The following is a 21,643-nucleotide window of genomic DNA, read 5'->3' on the forward strand; positions in this document are numbered from 1 at the left end:
TACTCAAATTTGATCACTCAGTTTTCACATATGATTTTAATTTCACATAATGATTTTGCTTTACATTTGAGCTACCATTGTACCATTTTGCACAGATACATTCCCTGTCCTTTCTCTGCTTTGCTCTGTGTAACTGGCACAATTATCGGCAAATTATGTTCCTTTTTTTTTCTTTTTTTGCAAACTATGTTCTTCAAGCATCCTGGCTTATGGTTGATTTTAGTTGATGCAAGTGTGTGGTGGCAAAAGGGTAGATGGGAAGAAGGGAGAGCCGCAGATTTCTCTCCCACACTCTCTGCTCCAGCAGTGGCTTATCTCCCATAGCAAAGCCCCTGCTTCTATGTCCTTGCTTCTCCCTCAGCCTTGATGCTGCAGGCACAGCTCCTGCCAGCCAGTCCTAGTCTCTGGGCTCACACTACAGACTCCTGCTTTTCCCCCTGCCATCGGGCAGTGGGGACCTCCAGCTAGGACTAACATGGGGGCCGCCTCACTGCTCCCTTTTTGCATGTTCAGCTTTGCCAACACTTTATCACTTCCTCTGCATTTAAATCTTCTCCATCAAACTACCTGGTGTGGGAGCCATTTTCATGCTTGGAGTCTGACTGATAGGGCTTTTCCATTGGTCTTACTGTCAGATCTATTTACATTTGCTCAATTGTTCTCCAAAAGGATCTGAGTGATCACCTCTGCCAACCCCGACTGCTTCCCTCATTTTTGCAGGAATTAACTCAGGGAAGTGGGCAATGGGGCAACATAAGAATCTACAGTTGAATGATCCTCTGTCGGTGGGTACTCCTCCCCAGCTCTTCACAGCAAGAGCACTGTGGATGGTTTAGAGAGGACCATGAGACCAGATATTCCCTACTCATTCCAAACACTACACTCCTTGATCACCCAAATTGAAAACACTTTGGACTCTAACTGGTGTCTCTTTTATGGAAGGATTCATGCGTATGTCTCAGTCATACAGAGAAGTGGACCATTGGCTGGGCCCTGATATTTCCTTACTAATAACATCCCATAGATGTACAGCATCTATGTATAGCATCCCATCGATGCTCACCTACTCATCAATCACCCCTCTCTATTTCTCTTGCTCTCCCCTCTTTTCTTCACTTGGCTTCTTTCTAGGACTTTTTTTTTATCCATCCCCCTTCTTCCTGAGACAAGCAATCCTCCTTATAAAATAATAAAATCTCAACCCATAGCAATTTCTTATTAAAATCAGCACTTTCTGGGGTCAAGTGGCTGCCCGTGGCTTCCTCAGATAAATTTCTGTTAATTTCCATAGTAATTCGTGGAGATCTCTGGATGTCAGTCTTCTGCATTTTCTGAAGAAGAAAGTCTTCTATATGGTGGATGGGTCAGAGGGAAATGGTCAGGAAGAGACACTGGTTTTCCCCTGAAGTATCTCCACTCTAGTCTACATAATGCTCCTGCTTAGCATGACTTTACCTCCATTAAGTTTGAAATTGTGGCTCTGGTCTTACTATGCTCACCATGTATTGTCCCTTCTTGATGCGGGGTCCATTTCAAAACCCCCTCACAATAATGGAAAGGGAATGGCAGAGTCTGTAGAACAAGATTGATAAGTTTGTTCTGAATTCCCAAATGTCAGAGGACAAAACATTAAGAATCATCTTCTCTCATATTCCCAACTGAAGTACTGAACCCCAGGGATAGGAATAGCAAAGAAGTTGACCACAAAATGTGCTCTGAGACACTTAGCCTTGTGTCTATGCCTTGAGAGTATAAAAGAAAGCTAGAGAAGGCAGAGGACAAAATTCCTCTGGAAAAATGTGTTAGTGAGCCGGGATTGGGACCTCACTGTGGCTCTCAAGGGGGACGGGTGAGGAAGACAGCACTTTTATACACAATCCACACAACCCACTCAGGATTGAGGTGAGCTTCAAGAGGCTATGTGGGAAATTCAACTTGCCACCCTGTGGTTCTATACCTGAACGTGTTGACAGGTGAAGAACTCTGGCTGGAGTTGTCCACGGTGGCAGGACAGAAAGATCAGCCATGGGGTCACTTATAACTTATGATATGAGGTAGGGCAAAAGGGGCATGGCTCCCATGGACCAGGTGAATACCACACAAGATCACTGGGCTGGGTGGCCCGGGTGGCTCAGCGGTTTGGTGCAGCCTTCGGCCCAGGGCATGATCCTAGAGATTTGGGATCGAGTCCCATATCGGGCTCCCTGCATGGAGCCTGCTTCAGCCTCTGCCTGTTTCTCTGCCTCTCTCTCTCTCTGTCTCTTGTGATTGAAAACAAAAAATTAAAAAAAAAAAAAAAAAGACCGCAGGGCTGAAACCATCCTAAAGGGAGTATTCCCAAATAATGTGACCTGCTCAATCAAAGAGACTCAGAAGTAAGTCATTTTTGGATACATTGCTTGGGTGGAGGGAAATTCATAAGATCAACTAGAAAGAACATCAACCATTCACGAAACTGTGCAATGCCACGAACCAACAGAAACCTTGCAAGAACACATAAATGTGCTCCCCCAAAGAGATCTACCTTGGAAGACTGCTGGACTCATTTATTTCACTGTGTCACAAGGTACCACAAAAGTTACCTGCTTAAAGCAGCACACCCTCTCTCACAATTCTGTGGGTCCAAAGTCCAGGCATGGTGTATCTGGCCTCCCTGCTCAGGGTGTCAGGAGACTGACAGCATGGGGTCAGCTGGGACTTTGATCTAATCTGAGGCAAGAGATCCCCTTGCATCCCCCTGGGGCTGTCGGGGAAAAATTGTGTCCCTTGTGGTTGTTGGCCTGCACTGGGTTGCTGTCTTCTTGCAGGATGTCGGCCAGGTATTATGCTGAGCACACAGAAGCTGCCTGGCATTCCCTGACCTGTGGCTCTTTCCATAAAATGGCAGATTTCTCCTTCAAGGTCACCCAGAGTGTCTCTTGTACTTCAAAACTCCTACTTCTGTCTAACAGCACAAAAGAAAGAGGAGAAAACCAAGCTATACAGAATAATGCTTTTGTTCACCATTGGAATCTAGTTGTTAAAAATTAATTGCAAATTCATTTACAACATAAACATACATAGTGCCATAATTAATTAAACAAGGGAAATATCAGTAGATAACAGAAAATAGAAAGAAATATTGATATTGAAAGTTATACCTGAAAAAGATTCACTGAATAGATGTGAGAGTATAGAAAATATGACAGGATCAAGAGTCACTGATATTTGACAAGGAAATTCAAATGGTACCTCAGGAAATATCTGTTTAACACAAAAGAAGTCAGTAATGCAGGAAAGGTGGGTGGAGGAGAAATTTAGGAAACAAATAGCAGGGACACCTGGTGGCTTAGCTGGTTAAGCTTCTGACTCTTGATTTTGGCTCAGGTCATGATCTCAGGATTGTGAATCTGAGCCCAACACAGAGCCTTATTGGAATTCTCTCTCTCCCACTGTCCCTCCCCACCCTCTACTTAAGCTCTCTCTCTCTCTCCCGCCCCCCCATAGATAAATAAATGCATAATAATAAAAAAGAAAACTATAATAGCAAATGGCAGATGTAAATCCTACCTCATCAATTATGTTATTAAATGCAAATGAATTAAATACTCCAGGTAGAGTCTAGCAGAATGGTTTTTAAAAAAAGTTTTTAAAGATCCAACTATATGCTGTGTGCCTGTGTGAAAGGGACACACTGGATTCAATGAAATGAAGAGGTCAAAAGTAGAAGATGGAAAAAGGTGGAGCGAGAGACAAGAGAACCCCGTATAGTGGTAGACACGTCAACCCCTTAAGAACACATGACCATTATAAGCGTGTACAAACCTAACAAGAGCCACGAAACACATGAAGTGGGAACTGACACACCAAAGAGAGAAATCAATAGTTCAACAAAAGTATATGTGTTTTATAGCCCAGCATGCGATCTGTGTTGATGAATGTGTCATATGTACTTGAAAAAGGTGTGTATGTGTGTTTTGCAGTCATTTTGGGTTGTATTCCATAAATACCAATTCACTCAACGTGGTGGTAGTGTTGTTTACATCAAACCCGTGTTTGTTAATTTTGGTTCTAGCCTTTGCTGGAAAGAATGACATCAAAATCTTCTGCTCTCATTGTAGAACTGTGTTTCCCCATTTTAATCCATCCAGTTATTGTGTAAAAGTGTTACACAGCATCCCACTCTCCATTTGATAATATTCTTTTTTATCTGAAATGAATATTGGCACTCCAGCCTCCTTATTCTAGATATTTTCATAGTTTATGTTTTTCCATTCATGTGTTTTCAGCCTTTCTTTGTCTTTTTATATTTAATGCTTTCCGTATAATTTGTGATCTGAGGTTACTCTGCCACTTTATTTCCTAGCTTTGACAATTCACAATTATGGACAATGTCCCCATTGCAGTAGGCTGGGTGATGGGTGCCTAAGAACTCTCTGTACCATTTTTGGAACTTATTGTGAGTCTATAATTATCTCAAAGGAAAAAAATGTTTGGAGAGAAGATTCCTTTATGGATAACATGTAGTTTTGTCTTCCTATTTAATCCATATGATTATCTCTGCTGTTTAAGGAGAATATTCAGTCCCTTAACATTTTTACGTAATTAATGATAGATTAGTAGGATGTTGGTCTATCAATTGACTATTTTTGACATCTTTGTTCTACTTGATTTTGTTCCTCTGTTCTCTCTCTTATCTTCTTCAGATTACTGTGATATTTGTGTCAAATTTTGCATTAAATATATGTATTATAATTAATGGCTTCACTGGTATTATCAATACACATCCAACTTAGGGTTGATGTTAATCCATTGTTCTTAAAATTTGGAAGGCTTGTAATCATATAGGTAGACCTATTTCTTCCTATTCTCATAGTCTTTTTGCTATATTTTTTGTATGTATCACATCCACATACAGTATAAACCCACAAGGCAATGTTACAGATTTTGCTTTAAGAAGTCACATCAATTTCAAATAAATTAAAAGACAATGTATTTTTTAAGTACTTACACTGATATTTATCTTTTCTGATGTTTTTCATTTTCCTTGAAAACCACATTTCCTTCTGGTATTTCCCTTCAGCCTGAAGAATTTCCTTTTATAGTTACTGTAGGGAATCTCTCCTAGAGAAAAATACTTTCAATTTTCTTTGCCCTGAATATATGTTTATTCTATCTTCCCTTTTTAAAGGAATCTTTCCTGCAGATGGAGTTTGGGGCTGTGGCAGTGTTGTGCTTGTCTTCCTTCAGCTGCTGCAAGATGTGTGCACAGTCACCTGACCTCTTTCAATTCTGAGGAGAAGCCAATTGCTATTTCCCTGAACTGGACGTGTTTTTTTTTTCTTTGTGTACTTTCACAATTTTCTCCCTTTTCTAGACTTTAGAAGTTTGACTGTGATGTGCCTGAGCATAGTATTTATATTCTTTGTGATTCAAGGAGCTTCCTGGTTTTGTCAGTTTGTGCTTCTCACCAAATTTGAGAGTTTTCAGCCATTATTTCCTCGAACTACTTTTTAATGCATTCGGTTTCTCTCCTCATTCTCAGACTCCAATGACCTGTCTGCTCTAGCTTTTGATATTATCCCTCAGACCCTCAAAGGTCTATTTTTCTCAATCTTTTTTCTCTCTGATCTATAGGTTGCATAATTTTTATTGATTCAGTGACTCTTGATCCTGTCATATTTGCTATGCTATCAAATTTATTCAGTTAATCTTTTTCAGGTATTATATCTTTCAGTATCAACATTTCTTTATATTTTCTGTTCTCTAATGACATTTCCCATGTTTAATACTCATTGCAAGTATATTTTCTTTACTATTGGAGCAGATTAAAGTGAATATATTAAAGTCATTTGTCTGATTATTTCAACATCATTGAAGTCCTGGACACAGAGAATGTTGTGTGGAAGAGGATATGAATACTGCTATACCCTCTGAAGAAGGCTGACATTTTGTTTTAACAGGAAAGTATCTCTATTAAACTCAATTGACAAGTATTGCCTAGTGTGTAATGAGCAGCAGCTCAAATATCAGAGGTATTTGTGTGTTTATCTTGTTTTGTTTTACCTTAATTAGATGCATGCATGGTTTGGGAGTCAACAAAAGTCATGGGGAGAGTTCATACAAAGAACCTAAGCTCCCTTCTCTGAGTCTTCATTTCCAGCAGCCATGGTCTTCCTTGACTCTGCCTTTATAAGTTCAGAAAGAGGATAGATATTTTTGTTTGTTTTGAGTTAGCCTCTCCATGCCACATTGCAATCAGAAAGAATGTACTCTTTGCTGTTTAATTTTTCCAAGTTCTAACTTTTTTTCCAAAAAGTTAAATACGCCTGTATTTATTTCAACTTTCATATTCTTCAGGTAATTTTTTTTCCCACAGTTTCACTTGTTATTAGTGGGAGGGTCTTCTTGTCAGGAGCTCACTTTGCTTTATTTGAAATGGAACTCCTCATTTGAGTTTTAATATTTCAAATAACCCCCCTGCTTAAAAATCTTTCAATAGTTTCCCCTTGATTTTAGGATAAAATTCAAATTTCTTAGTAAAATGAAATAAACATATACATAGTTCTCCAACCCATATTTGTTGAATGAAAGCTATTCCCATAACATATGAGGTATGGTCATATTTTGTCATAATACCATTATCCTTAATAATAATATTTACAAATGTAAAATCTTTAAAAGTTCAGTAAGATTTGTGAATTAACTGTTTGACTATTCAGGAGTTTCCCTAGTTAGACAGCTATCAATTAAGTCAAAGAACCTGTATATTTTGAACGGCTATTGCTGCAAAGCACTTTATGAGGAATCAATGGAAAGAGAAGGATGGAAGGAGAATTGGTTTCTTCCGTTGAGTTGATAGTCAAACTGGATGGATAAAAATTCTTCACATACTATAATTTTTGAAAAGCAATTATTACAGGTACCCATTAGTAACTGCCAAGATAATCTTATAAGAGACCAAGTTGCAAGTAACATCTTGAAGAAGAAAAGGAGTGGGGGTTATAGATCTTCTGGAAGTGTAGGCACCTGAGATGGGGCTTCAGAGAATAGATGCCTAGGCAGAGACATAGAATGTAGGAATGCAGGCAGGGGGACTAGCTGTGTGCCTTACTCTCCGATAGACATCATTGAGGTAACACCTGATCCAGCAGCCCACACGTTACTCAGTGGAGCATGAAGAATAGCTTCCTTTTAATGGACATTTCAAACTGAAGTTGACTTCCAGCCCTTTCAGAGCTGTAGAACTTGTTTTAATCAACTTCCCTTGATAAAAGAGCTGGATTCTAGCAACTATACCTCCTTTATCCTCTCTCTACTGATGTCTGGAGCCATGAGAATTTTTTTCTTAGTTTCTGCTGCTCTCATTCTCCTTGCTCACATTTTCTCAGGTAAGAGGGAAATCCTAATAGATGTAAGGGTGGCAATCTGTCTTTTGAGAGAAAGTTCAGGCTTTAGAAAAGTGCATGACTAATCCCTGTATTCTAAAAATGTCCCAGCACAAAGCAGTTACTAGAAATCTTTTCTTGAGCTTAAATACAAAATTACTGAGCTGAACTATCTCCACCCAGAAGGGTATCTGGTTAATTTCCCTCAAAGCTCCACCAAGGGATTCAGACTTCTCTTCACAGTTAGCTCTCTTTCCATCTTCTGTAATCATCCACACAGCTTCAGCGTGTGCCAAAGTGATAGCTCTAAAATGAGAGAAAATTTCAGAGGCAAATTTCAAGCACACGTGTTAATTTAGAGAAGTATAGCTTTTGTAGCCTAAATGAAAAAAAAAAAAAACTTATGATAAGAGATTCTTAGTCTCTTTTTTTGTGTTTTTTTCCTATTTTTATGTTTTATTAGTTGGTCTAAATCTCCTAATCTTAGATTACTTAGAATTTCTTTCTAGTTCTCACATACGAATAGAAAATTATGTCATTTAAACAACTAACATCTTGATTGGTTTGCTTTTACATGTTTGAGAGCTTTGAAATGATCTCTTTTTGCTCAGTACTGCCAAGACTCTATCCCTAAGACATTTTAAAAAGATTTATTTATTTATTTTAGAGAGAGAGAGAGAGCTGGAAGAGGGGCAGAGGGAAAGAGAGAATCTCAAGCAGACTCTCCAGTGAACGCAGAGCCTGATGTGGTGCTTAATCCCATGACCTGAGATCATGGCCTGGGCCAAAATTAAGAGTCTGATGCCCAACTGAGACAGTCAGGTGCCATCGCCCCCCCACCAAGAAACTTTTATATCCATCCCTTCTCAACTATACTTCTGTTATTAAGTCATGACTAATGGGGGTTCCTCATGTATTATGAAGCACTTTACTACTTCATGATTTCCGGATTTCTGCACTTACTTATTACACAATCGGGCCTTAATAGGCCTACCAGACCAATACATATAGCACTTAATAAGCAATTGTTTGGGCACTATAGAAAAAGCAGGTAAAATGGAGATAAAAAATGTAATTAGAGTATGATCTTCATGCTTAATTTACTTGAAGTTTACTATTTTATTATTTGTGTGTTGGTAAAAAATAGGTTCCCTGGAATACTAAATAAGTATTTGATAAAATTCAAATGTACAAATAAGTGAATGGGTGATATGAGAAGATTCATAAAAACTATAACACAAAAACAGTTCTCAGAAGTGCCATAAATGATGCAGACTATAAAGGAAAGCCATGGGAGTAGAACCGTGGTTCTAACTGTGGGATCCAAAGGGCCTTCTTGGGAAGTGTTCTTCACCTTGCACTTTTGAAAACAGGTATAAAAACATGCCCTTACATTTCAAAGTCTCATTTATCAGGTCACTTACTTGGTTTCTGCTCCTGTCTTTTCCTGGAGGTCAGACAATGGATCCAGGTAGAGAAGCACATTTTAAGCCATCTTCTCCATTCCCATTCAACAAGTCTCTGATTCATTAAGGGTCCTTTGTTCCCAAACTCAGCTCAGGTACATTTGAATCCTAACAACAAGCCTAGTGTGGGCTCAAAGTAGGAGCGCCACAATCACAACAACCACACAGAATCTCAGAGCTGGAACTGAGAAGAGGAAATGAATACAGATTTTTTTACACCAAAACACCTGAAGTTGGATCTCAGGTCTAATCCTTCTAAGTTGTGTAAACCATTGTGCTTCAGTTTCCTTTCTAGAAGTGGTAATAATAACAATAGGATTGTTTGAAAGATTAAGATACTTGTTATGTTAAATAGAGGCAAACTTATTTTAACAAAGACATTTAAAAAGAGAGTAAATGAAAAAATAGTTTATTTTTCTTTTAGGGAAAAATCCAAAAAACAAGTAAGTTGACTATTATGGTTAGAAAGAAGACTCTTCTCCACCAAGTTACTTTGAGTCTAGGGAGGAAGGTCAACTTTGTGTCCTAAACATGTGTCTTCCATCTGGTTCTAAAGATGCTCTGACAGGAAGGGCTGAAAAGTAAGTAAAGCACTTGATCAAAAATATTGCACAGAAGCATCTGCATCATTTGATTCCTGTTTCATTGGTCCAAACTTATCAATGCAACCATACAGAGACATGGGGCCTGGGACTGATGTGTTTTGCTGAGTCTCCTTGTGTTATCCAGAGATTCCATTACTCATTGTTTGAAGTGAGAAATAACTGTTTGGGAAGGTTTAACAATCCCTCTGTTTTTATAATCTGCTTAAACAAAGGCAGGCACATCCTCTGTGCCCTGAGAAAGTACAATATTATTATTGTCTGCTTATCATTGTTTTTAAATCATCATTCTCATTCTTATTATCTGCCTCAATTAAGTATTTAAACACCTTATGAGTATTCCATGTCAGTTGATTAGCTAGATGCCTGATGAACTTCAGTAGTCTATTACAATATCCCCAGTTCAACTTTGGACTCTATTAAAAATTTCCTCTTACTTTGAGCAGAAATCTAAGGCTGTGCAATTCCTTTCTGTTGGTCTGAGTCCTAACTGGGGTACGAACAGGCTCAGTGTTTCTTCAGCATGGCATTATCTCAGGTATACGACAGCAATATGTGTTCTTTCTCCTCCTCAAAGCTGTATTTTCCAAGAACTCCCTTTGGGAGTGACTGCCAGTTCTTTGTATTATTTCTCCTGAGAACATCTATCACCAAAAACTTTTTTCAATCATTTATCTCAAAATACCTTTACTCTTTTCAGCTTAATCTTTATTCTGAAGAAAAACTTGTTGTCCACATCACCCTGAATTCCAGAATTAAACCCATTATTCATTGATATTTCTTACAGAACAGATCAGCCTCAGGTTTCTTTTATCTTTGCACCTAAACTCTTGAAACTCCACAGCCACATGGCTGTGATCTATTGTTGCATGTGGGCTATCGTTGACCTGCCTACAGTATAAACAAACCCATCTTTACCTTTTATCATATATCTGAGACTATTAATTTGGAGACATGAAAACAATCACACATTGGGAAGGAATGTTATTGAAAATAGAAAGTAGACTGCCTCCATCCCAGGAAGACATACTCTGCTTCTAGATATCCTAGAAATGAATATGGCAAAAGGAATTGAATACCCAGTAGGGACACTGTGTAAGTTGTGCAGGGAATCTGAGCTCCCATACAGCTGCTCACGTGACATGTGCTTTTTTGATCGCTAGGCGTGTACTCGGTGTCCGCAGGAGACTCGGTAATAGGGAATTGTGATTTTGGCCTGGGTGATGTTATGTTGCTTTCTGGTCACCAAGTACTGGATAACTGAGGCCTTACTTTCTCCACACAGCCCATGGAGCTATACACAGAAGGATGCAGTGTCAGAAGATGGATGGTCGCTGTGAGGTTGAGTGCCTTTCCTTTGAAGATAAGATTGGGGGCTGTAGAGCTGAACTGACACCACTTTGCTGCAAAAAAAGGAAGAATAATTAAAAGCCAAGCAGGAGCTCCAGAAAGTGAGAAGCAAAGATCCTCTGGCTGTGAGCTCCATGCGGCAAACATCTCTGGATTTTTTCTCTTGACCTCCAACATGGGCATTCTTTGAATGAAGAGGTCAGTCCAGCTTCTGACACTGCAGAGAAATATGATCTGTAGGCCGTGAGGGGCCTGGGGGAAGGCACTGTGTTATGTTGACCTTCGGAATCCTCACTTGCTGGCAGAGGCCCCCTTAATTATTTTATGGATTGATAAAGTGAGTGAGCAGATTAACAGATTAAACAGGTAGAATGGAAAGGTGGGACCATGGTTGAAATGTTCTAAAACCCTGGCTTCAGACAGAGCTGTGACCCTGGGTCTTTGTCGTTCAGACTCTGGTCTCTGTAATATGAGACGACTCAACCACATAGTACATGCCCACGTGATGGACACAAATTGTGGCCGCCTTAGCAGTCCTGCTGGCTCATGCTTCTCCGGCTCCTTCACAGATAGCTGTTAGCATGGCTTCCCCTCCCTCTTCAATCTGGAACATCAAGTGCCATAAAGAAAAGGGCCTGTGTCAAGTTTAAGCTGGCCAAAGATTGGGTAGCGTCTTCATGCTGGCCTCTTGTAGTGAGAATGTAGCAGTCATGGCCTCTTCAAGAGCAGGGTTCCTAGAGATAGTCTAATTCAACACCTCATTACAGCGGAGGAGATAGAGACCCCAGAAGATGCCACTGTTGCCGGCTTAGTCACAGCAACACTTTGGCTTTTGGTCTTATGTTCTTAGCCTGTCCACAAAATGGGGCCCTGGCTGAGAGCAAAAGCCTGAACAGGGATTATTTTTAGCAGCTCTGGTGAGCAGCTGGGTGGAAGAAGAAGTGGAAACAGCTGCAGAAGAGTTGGACACTTTCCAAGATCCCTCCTGTGACCTTGTGATCCTTGCTTGTCTGGGCTGATGGTAACAGCACACAGGTTTGCTTTTGCCCTTATTTGCCAAAATTCAGACTCCCAGCTTTCAGGGCTAGCAATATATATGTCACAGGCCACTGTCATCCTAGACTGACAGCACACTGCTCCAGAACAGAAGAAAGACAGCCCCTTGGCTCAGTCTGGAGAATGTCCTTACCTATTTGACTAAGCCTGCTTTCTGTAGAGATGTAAATAAAGGAGAGCAGAATAAAACACAACTTACTTCCAAGGATGAGCCAATTTATAAAGGCTGTAAAATAAGAAATCAAAACATTTTTTCTAAAAAATGTTCTGGTGCTGCTACATATCTTCATGGCTAATGGGCTGATTTTTTTATTCTGAAAACTACACAAGAGACGAGTGGGTGGAAGAAGCTCTCTTTTTGCAAGTATCACAGGTCCTGGGGTCTTCCCAGAAGTTGCTTACCCAGGCCTCAGATAAAACTAACTGCCTTTGAGAATCTAAATGTATTTAGGCCTCATACCCTGTTCTTTCTGTTTTTTTTTTTTCTCCTGTTTCCTTGCAAAATTAACAGTGGTGTGTATAGTGTCTTCCTCTGCTTCTCGACTTACAGAAACATCCTCTACCACCTTCAGCCTGCTGGGATTTCTCTTAATGAGGAGACCATGACCTCTTAGACATGTGTTGGTCACCATGCTCTTTGTAAAGACTCCAGGGGCACCCTCGGCAATCTATGGTTGGTATCTCTTGTTACCTCGATACATCGCAAGCATTTCACAATGTGGTCTGTCTCCTCCTTCATTCCTGTCTCCTCTGCCCTTGAAGATAGAAGTCTTCCAGCTACTTTCTTTCTCTTCTTCCCTGTTGTCCTATGTTCTCCCTTTCCTGCGATTGCACACACCCTGGATTCATCCATCTTCATATTACACATGTCTCTAAGCAATTCCAGGAGCTCCTGTGGTTTCAGCCTCTCCTGTTGATGTGGCATTATCTCCTCACCAGCCTTTCCAGGCTCCAAGCCTCCATTCTCTACTCCACTCCACGGCAGTGCATGGATGCCCTGCACACTGCATCTTCCAGACCTTGAGGCCAGTTGCTTCCCATTAGCCCCTTTAATGCAAGACATTGGCAGTAGACAGGAAAATAAGATGAAGGGTGAAGACAGTCCCTTTCATTTCCAGCTCTGGCCAGCAGCACCCCAACAGCAACAGATGGTTGGCTCCAGGCTCCAACTCCTTTTGGCTTTCTCAGCAGCCTTGCAATAACCCTTGAAGGAACTAACAGCACCCAGCACCCATAAAGGCATGGCTGGGCCACAACCTGTTTTGCTGTGTACCCTGGTTCTCCATGCCCCCTGTTTGGCCGTATCTTCTCCTCAAAAGTCTGAACATTGGCTGCAGGATGTCTCCACCCCACTTGTCTGGGCCCCAGCCATGGAGCACTCCTTCCTTAAAGTCTTAAGCATCATTCATGAGCTGTTCTTGACTTAGAGGTCTGAGCACCAGCTGTGCTGTGTCCCATACTCACACATCCAGCCTCCAGCTGTAGGTAGCTAACACCAGGATTTCGGACCCCTGCCGCTGATAGCGCCTTTCCCATTTCCTCCTCTGGGCCCGTAGTTATTAATCTCTGTGGACATTTGACCATCTGCTACCTGTGTAAGCAATCCTTTGCATTAAATTTCGTGTTCTGAATACCCAGCATGATTTTTGTTGACCTAAATGAGCTTTGTCTGATAAAAATCCTACACTGTATTTCCGACTTCAACTTCATGCTAAAGTTTTACAGGGCATTGGTCTTCCCTAACTGGATCTCTGATGGGCACCCACAAATAACTAGTTTTTATTGCACTTTATCCCTTCCTTTCCAAAACTGATCTTCATTTACTGTTCTAGATCTTAGTAAATATTGTTACCACTTACTCAGGCACTCAAGTTAAAAATGACTTCCTCAGGCTTCTTGTCCCTTACAAATCACACAATTCCCTCACAGCATAAATGTACATAGATTATTCCCCAGTATGTGCAAATTGTGCCATACCTTTTCCTCCCTTCTCTCTCCTCACTAACATTGTTCTCATTTACCAAGAATTAGGGATTGGATATGGTTCTACATTTCATGCTACATATTATGCATATATGCACACACGCATACACACCCACAGACCGGGTTTCTTGTTCAATCATAAAAACTAAGGATAAGTGTCACACTCAGATTTACAAGAATTCTTAGAATATTAAAATGTTAGAGCTAGAAGTGGCCTTGGAGGTAATATAAATCAGTGTTTCTAGAGCCAAATGGATTCTAGTCACCTAGGGATGCTTGGGTGGCTCAATGGTTGAGCATCTGCCTTTGACTCAGATCATGATCCCGGGGTCCTGGGATCAAGTTCCACATCGGGCTCCCCAGAGGAAGCCTGCTTCCCCCTCTGCCTGTGTCTCTGCATCTCTCTCGGTGTCTATCATGAATAAATAAAAAAAAAATCTTTTTTAGAAAGTTGATTCTAGTCACCTAGAATATTTTTGAAAATCAGAGGTCTGTTCCTGACTCTCACACTTTCATATTCGGAATTCTTAAGTTAAGAATCTGAATTTTTAAAACCACATGTCCGATCAAATCTCCTGCATAGTGATGTTTGGCAACTATAGATCACCGACCAGAGGAGCATCTGAGATTTGAAAGTGCCCTGGTTCTGTGTCCCACACTTCCAGTTAGAAGCCAGAGTGGAGCTTCAGAACTCAAATCTAGAAGTTCTGTCTTTCAGCCCAGTGGTATTTCACTGTCCTGCACTTTTTGAAAAGGAGATATTGAGAGGAACATAACAAATGGCTCACCTCCTTGCTCGGGAAAGAGAAGTTCAGACTTTATAGATAGATTTACTTATTTGTTTGTTTGTTTGTTTGTTTGTTTGTTTTTCAATTGAGAGAGAGCTGGTATACACAAGTGGGAAGGCAGGGGCAGAGGGAGAAGCAGACTCCCTGCTGAGCAAAACGGGGCTGGATCCCTGGACTCCAGGATCATGACCTGAGCCAAACGCAGATGCTTAACCGTTTGAGCCACCCAGGTGCCCTAGAACCTCAGACTTTCATTGGAAAATACATGTCCAGCAAAGTAACATAGAACATGGCAGTTTCCACAGCCTGATGGGAAGCCTGTGGGAGCTCAGAACAGAATGACTGAGTTTCACTTTAGTTAGCAGAGTCTGAAACAAGTTCTCAGACAAAATACCCTGTCCTCGTTCAAACCAACTTCTTGTCAATCTAGTCAAAATCACTTTAACTGACCTGAAAGATTGCTGTTCCATTTTATTGCCAAAGTGTCCGTAGCTTATGTTCCCATTTGACAATTACTTCCATTCAAAACTGCCCACTTCCATGAGCATCCAAAATAACAAGGACTCTCTGTCCTCCCTTGAAGGCCGTTCTGCTATCATAGGACACCCCTGTCCTCAGATACCTGTAGGGAGGTATTAAAATGTCCTCATGATGCAGGGACATTCTACTAGTCCTGGTGAGTGCGGACTGAAATGAAGTCATTTTCCACCTGTCTGTATGGACACCATCACCCATGAGAACCATTACTATCTTCGTGCAAATCTATTCTTTTTTGAACCAAGTCTCCTCAGGTAACAAAACAAGTTTATAAAAGACTTATTCAGTTTGAGAAACTGAGCACTTGAGAGAATCCTACACATAGGCCAAAGACTCCACGACCTACACTACCTACATCCCACTACGTCCTATGGGATAGTCAGTGTTTGAGAGACCATAGTTCCCTGGTACCTGAATGCTCCCTCCTGATTGTGTGCATCACATCCTAGGTCTGGTAAGATGGACTTGGATGAACTGCAGTCAGGGGCTTTCCAGGTGTTTAGAACCATCTGTACTTCATCAGTGAAACAGAACAGGAGATGGGTAACAGAAAATGGGGCATTTTCCTAACAGTGTTTTTTGTCTCCAAACCTCCTCTGCTTATATTCTCCAAGAGTTAGTGACTTTCAGATAATAGCATGACAGAGCCATGATACAGCTCAGGGGCCCAGGCAATGGGAAATGATAAGGATCTACTTATAGGAAAACTGAGTCTAAGAAAATTAGCTCCATACAACTGATCTTTGGGGCTTAAGTCATTTTTTATGGCTTTATTCCACCCTTGGCTCCCCCTGTTACCTTTCAACTCTGGTCTTCTCAAATGGATTCCTCCTGAGATTCCAGCTGACTCCCAAACCGAATGTGCCCTTCTACATTTAGGGTAGAAACAGGAACTAGAGGTCTTAACCATCCTGTCCAACCATGCCTTACCATAGCCTGCATCAGACTCCCTGCTTTTGACCAAGGAAAGAACTGGAAGTATAAAAGAGAACAGCCAGTATCTAAAAGTCCTGGCCAAGTATATTCAAGGAGGAATAGGCGATATTATTACACTTGAGGTAGGATATTTATTCATTTGTTTTGATGAACAGAAACCTAGGGTTTGCTGAAATGTATGAAGTAGACACAGAGGTGACAACAGTGCTTAATTACCAATGGTAGTAACTCAAAATGGGGGAAGAGTAATGATGACGGTGGTCCTGGAGTTTTTTATTAACACACATTGCAGACTTATGGACAAATGGGGCACACTCTCTAGTCTCAAGGAACCTACTAGATCTTCAATGAAACAATTATGTATACTTCACTTCTATATTTTCTCCATATATAATTTTACTAAGCAAAGTTATTTGCTTTTAAAGAACCAAGGCCAATTGTGAAAACTGCAGCAAAGTATTTTCATCAAATGAGACAATGAAGTATGTAAGAAACATAGAGAATCCATAGGGGTTTCTCCAGTGAGATACCACCATACGACTATTAAAATGACTCATTGTAGGTTTTAGGCCTCCAAACCTGTAAAAAAAAAAAAGAAAGAAAGAAATATTTTCTGTTGTTTTTAGTTACTAAGTGTATGGTAATTCATTACAGTGACAATAGAAAACTAGTGGAAAACTCAAGAGAACACTCTGGTGGGAATCCCAGGATGAGAGCCAAGAGACATCTCCATGCGACAGGGAGCAACATACACAGCTGGCAACAATATTGGTTGTGACACCTCAGAAATCTCTGAGACAGAGTTCTACAAGATGATGAGATTGATGGACATACCTGATCAGACTGAACTTTTTAAGAGGGTCGAACAAAAGGCAGAGAGCTTAGGATTGAAACACAGAAAAGGGGGAAACAAAATCAGATATATTAAAAAAGAGAAAAGAATGAGCCCTGGGGAGAATGTCACGTCGAGCAGGACAGGAACTCTGTAGCGCTCTCTAAACAGCACCAACTTCCAAAGCAAGCACTGACCACGGCTGTGCCTGAACACCCAGGGGATAAGGCTGGGGGCAGGGGTGAGGAGTGGGGAGATGTGCTTGTCTACTCTGACAGTTGGGGTTGGTGGTCCCTATTCATGGAGCTCAGGTTCCCTCCCCAAGTAGCTCTCCCTTCCCCTTTTATCTGCTCCATCTCTACTCCATCCTCATTTCAGGGAGTTAACTGGGCTATGCCTGGTTTTCCCTCTGAACGCCTCCTAGAAACCCTCTCCACATAGCAAGCTGCGGCCATTTCCGGGCATCCTTGGTCCACCAGAACCTCCACAAAGTTTTTAAAGAACACTTGGGGGCCCAGGGATCACTCGCCTCTGTGAAGATGATGGAGAAAGTTATCCTGAACTGAAGCATCCTCAGAATTATCTGCTTCAGCTCAGACCCTGAGAACTGATAGTGTCAAAACTTGAAATCCAACCAGGCTTCCCATGACCTAACTGAATCTCTAATAAAACTTTATGAGAGCTCCTGTAGGTCCAGATACCTCCTGTGATGAGCGGGAAGACATAGGGATTTTGTTCTTGGATGGCCAGAGTCGTCAAATGTTTTCGAGTCTACTTGGGAACCAAGGAGCAGCTCTTGTCTTCCTGGAGAGGTTTCAGCTGACACTTGCGCAAATATCCTTAGAATTTTGTACTTCAGCTCAGCGTCAGGGAACCACCATTGGACAATCTCAGCCAGCCTGAGTCCCTGGATATGTTTAAAGTCCTCTCGTTGTTCCAAAAAAGGGGAACTTGCCTTTTGAAGGCACCGGGTGGTGACTGCCCACCTACTCCAGCAACTTCAGCACTTCCTGGGTTCACCCAAAGGCAATATGAAACTCAGATGCTTGCCTTTGTCACCCCTGCTGGTCTGGTTGACAGAGGCTCACACTCCAACAGCCCAGAGCCTCTATATGCAAATATGGTTACCTGGACCTCCAGTGGTTGGATGGAAGAGGTGGAAGAAGGGCAATGGGATGCTAAGGCTAAGAAAATGCTGGGGTTTAGTGGGAGTCATAGCATGGTTCATGGACCCTGGCTGTGAGTCTGGCTCCTGCCTTCTCTGCATGCACCCTGGGCTGGCCAAATACTTGAAATCTGATGGGTATCATGTGGCTGGCCAGCCCCAGACAGCCCCCCTTCCACCTCCATTCTTTAAAGCTCCCCCACTGGTATGTGCACACAAGTTCCCAAGATCCCCCATTACCTGGACCTAGTTGGTTTGACTTTCTATGCCACAGGCTACCTGTTTTGGCCTTATGAAATAATTTTCTTGATCAGAACATGGGGCTCAGAGCCTGAGATACCCCAGGAAGAAGGTCCTGATATCTTGTGATTTGACAAGGAATTTGAGAAATATGTACCGGAATCTCCCAACTTCTTAGGTTTGTTGTAGGAGACTTGGCAGTATTAATTGCTTTAATAGCGTTAAAGTCACTGTGATCGTCCTCCAATCATTACATTGCTCTTGATTATTACTTTTACTATTATGTCTCTTATTATGGATTGTTCATGGGTGGTTGTTATAAAACACTGACTACATTTTCTATTCAAGAGGAGGGTCTGATATTTGGAGACCATTTCTGATTGTTCCCCAGAAGACTTTTACACAACGAGGCTACAGTTCTCCCACTCCACTGCTTGGTTTCCTTTCATGCGGAAACCCTCTCAGCATGTTCCACATTCCTCTCCTGAGGCATATACCCTCCATGAGGGCAGGGAAGCCAAGTGGATAATGTCCCCAGGTTGGCAGATCCTAGAAAAATGTACACGTTCCGTCCAGAGATCAGCACCATTCCCTGTAGACCTGGGAGAGTCACACAACCCTCCTTGCCTCACTAGAGCCCGCATAAAATTTCTAATGTCATTTGGGTGCCCTGCAACTGCTCTTGCAATCCAAAAATACTGGAAAACAAATTAGCAGGGGCCTGAGTACCCTCAAAATTTTGCCGCGGCCCGGCAGCAGGAGTGACCTGATGTCCTGTGTCCTCCCGTCCTCTGCCTTTCCCAGGGGAGCACCGGATCCTGGGCTGTGTCCCCCGGTGCCCTGGGCTCCGAGCCTGCCACACTGTGATTGACCTAAGTACAATGTAGCATTTAAAACCATCAGAGTCAATTTTGTGTGAAGTTAACTTATCCTTTATTACAATAAAACTCATAAGCCATTATACAGGTTAAAGGTTAAAGAAAAATGGAAAATATAGAAACAGTGAAATGCCAGGGGAGGGCAAGCCTCCGTTGGGCTGCAGCCACCACGAGCCCTGCGTTGGGAGCTGGGGCGAGCTCAGGGGTCGAAGCCAGTTGTTCCAGATGCAGGTGGCGGCTCTGGCACTCTGGGGACCCCGATTGCAGGTGCCGGGGCTTGCTCCTCCTCTGGGGTGGCCGCGGGTGCAGGGGGCTCCTCCAGGGCTGAGCAGTGAACTAGAGCAGTGACCACTATCTGCAGGGGCTTCACCTCCCCAGCGGGCGCTTCAGCGCGGGCCGAGCCCTCAGCCCCAGCGGCCGGGACGGCCTGGATCCCCGCAGGCCCCGACGGGGCAGCAGTCCCCACGGTCAGAGCTGGGACGCGCTCCTGAGCTGCTTCAGGGTGTTTTCCTTGGGCTGAAGCTGTAGCTCCAGGAAGGCAAAGTATCCCCATTAGGACGGACGTTCCACGTGCCTCCCAAGTCAAGACCACTCTTCCCACTGCTCCACGTGCGTGAGGGCATGAGCCCTGGGAGGTGTCCCCAGGCTGCAGCCCGTGGGGTGAAGTGTGAGCCCACCCCCTGCTCCCAGCCCAGCTGCATGGAGGCTGGATCGGCGGGGCCCACCCTGTCCCCAGCTCAGTCACCCCCAGGCCTCCTCACCCCCAGCCTCTGGCTCCACTGTATGGAGGCGTCTGAATTGCTGGAGGTTACGCCGGGCACGGAGTTCCACGTCTGAACCTGGCATGTGCTGTCTTACGAATTGCAGAATTTTCATAAGGGAGGGAAATTCGGGGAGCTGACAAAAGTCGTCCCCATAATAATCCAGCCATATTTCCAGCATGCAGGAGATGGCCCTGTGGAGGGACAGGCGGGCACAGGTGTCAGAAGACAGGGCTCTGTCACATGCAGGTGTCCCGGGGAAGCCGTGCAGGACCCGGGGACCCGGCCTCCCGTGCGGGGTGTCAGAGGCCAGTCCTGCTCCTTGTGCCCCTGCCACCTGGCGGTCCTGCCTGCCACAGGCCTGCTCCCTGAGGAGGGGCTGATATGCAGCCTCTGTTCTGGGGAGCCCACGCCCAGCGGGGTGACCATCACCGTCTCTCCTGGGGAAGCGGGACTCCCTCCTCAGCCTGGTCCCTGCCCACCTGCCCCTTGAGTCCACCGGCAGGCGTCCGGGGACTGGGGGCGTCTGGCCTGTCATTGCCCTCACTGCACACACTGTCGCTCTGGGAAGCTCCAAGGCAGGAGGGCTCGGGCTCTGTGTCCTGCCAGGCCTTGCCAGGAGCCGCCCAGGACCGCCACCTTCCCTCCTGTGGCTCTGGCCTGCCTCCCTCCAGAGGGGCCCCCGGGGGTGTCCTTCCACTGACTCTAATCTCTCATCTCCCACAGGGTGGGGGCCGCCTGGTCTGGAGGCCTCACCAGCCCTCCTGAGCACCTGCTGTGCCCCCAGGTCCAGGTGCCACCAGATTGGGGAGTGCGATGCTCCCCACCCCCTCTGCTCTGGGCCCCAGGTGTGGGGCAGAGAGAGGGTTGGGGGGCATGGAGAAGTTCTCCTTAGGGGTCCCAGTGTCTCCCACCAAGACCGCACCCCATCCTGGCTCTCCTGCCCTCTTTTCCAGAAGGGGCCTTAGACCTTTACTCTGTCACAGGAATTGCAGATGTGTGAGGTGAGGGTGCAGCCGCCCCCCCGCCCCACAGCCCCTTCGCTGCCCTCCTGGAGAGGGAAGGCCCTCCTGCAGGAGCCGGAGTCACTCACAGTTTCCAACGCTGGACCGTCTCGTCGTCACCACATGCAGCTACGATGTACCCATATCTAGAGGAGGGCGGGGGCATCCCATGAATCGTCCTGTGGACGTGACCTCTCATAATGGGGGCTGTCACCCTCTGACCCCTGACTAGGCCGGAGCCCCGGGGGCCGTCAGCTCTGTGCGTGGGGCCACGGGCAGCTCCCGGAGAAGCGCCCGCACCTGCTGGGGCCTCCTGAAGGCTTGAGCATGAAAGGGCTCGGCGAGGCCCATGGCCCATAACCGAGTGGGCCCGGGGTGCCCCGGGGTCCCCCGGTCTGGTTGCCCGAGGACACAGACCCCCGATAGACTCTCAAACCTCCCTTTCAAATGGGAAACAGGCCGCTCAGGACCCTGGTGACGGGGTGGAGGAGGCCCAGGCCTCATGATGGGGGAGGAAGACAGCTGCTGAGCACAGGCACAGACCCTCTGGCTGACCCGCCACAGGCCAGGCCCCGGGGCTGCCCTCCAGGACCCCGCTAGGCCCTGGGGGACCCTGCTCCAGGCGGGGGAGCAGCCCGAGGCCGGGAAGCTCACACCATCCCCAGCCTCCCCAGCAGC

At 44.2% G+C, this 21,643-nt stretch overlaps 2 protein-coding genes across 3 annotated transcripts; one reads left to right on the top strand and one right to left on the bottom strand.

Moving 5' to 3' along the window:
* The first annotated feature begins 7,182 nt into the window (after positions 1 to 7,182).
* On the top strand, positions 7,183 to 12,346 carry LOC140604574 (beta-defensin 107A-like). Of its 2 annotated transcripts, XR_012007397.1 has the most exons (3): positions 7,183 to 7,370; positions 10,721 to 11,122; positions 11,695 to 12,346. XR_012007397.1 is itself a non-coding variant. In XM_072775811.1 (2 exons), the coding sequence occupies exons 1-2, from the start codon at positions 7,301 to 7,303 to the stop codon at positions 10,861 to 10,863; spliced, it is 213 nt and encodes a 70-aa protein (XP_072631912.1). In that variant the 5' UTR covers positions 7,183 to 7,300; the 3' UTR covers positions 10,864 to 11,317. The 2 variants fall into 2 exon arrangements, 1 of the variants encoding a protein (XP_072631912.1); XM_072775811.1 differs by lacking the exon at positions 11,695 to 12,346 and having other exon boundaries at positions 10,721 to 11,317.
* A 6,892-nt stretch (positions 12,347 to 19,238) lies between these two features.
* Positions 19,239 to 21,548, bottom strand: LOC140605435 (uncharacterized). Its single transcript, XM_072777680.1, has 3 exons — positions 21,055 to 21,548; positions 19,962 to 20,155; positions 19,239 to 19,722 (listed from the first exon to the last, which is right to left on the bottom strand). The coding sequence occupies exons 1-3, from the start codon at positions 21,321 to 21,323 to the stop codon at positions 19,400 to 19,402; spliced, it is 786 nt and encodes a 261-aa protein (XP_072633781.1). The 5' UTR covers positions 21,324 to 21,548; the 3' UTR covers positions 19,239 to 19,399.
* Positions 21,549 to 21,643: the final 95 nt, after the last annotated feature.

This window comes from Canis lupus, chromosome 15, assembly GCF_048164855.1.
Source record: "Canis lupus baileyi chromosome 15, mCanLup2.hap1, whole genome shotgun sequence".
In the NCBI taxonomy this organism is placed as follows: Eukaryota; Metazoa; Chordata; class Mammalia; order Carnivora; family Canidae; genus Canis; species Canis lupus.

Excerpts from the sequence above, each read along its gene's own strand:
- LOC140604574 (XM_072775811.1), top strand. The coding sequence starts at position 7,301 with ATGTCTGGAGCCATGAGAATTTTTTTCTTAGTTTCTGCTGCTCTCATT. Across the intron at positions 7,371-10,720 it reads CCTTGCTCACATTTTCTCAG|CCCATGGAGCTATACACAGA; the intron begins GTAAGAGGGAAA and ends TTCTCCACACAG.
- LOC140605435 (XM_072777680.1), bottom strand. The coding sequence starts at position 21,323 with ATGGGCCATGGGCCTCGCCGAGCCCTTTCATGCTCAAGCCTTCAGGAG. Across the intron at positions 20,156-21,054 it reads ACGGTCCAGCGTTGGAAACT|GGCCATCTCCTGCATGCTGG; the intron begins GTGAGTGACTCC and ends GTCCCTCCACAG. Across the intron at positions 19,723-19,961 it reads AGTGGAGCCAGAGGCTGGGG|CTTCAGCCCAAGGAAAACAC; the intron begins GTGAGGAGGCCT and ends CTGGAGCTACAG.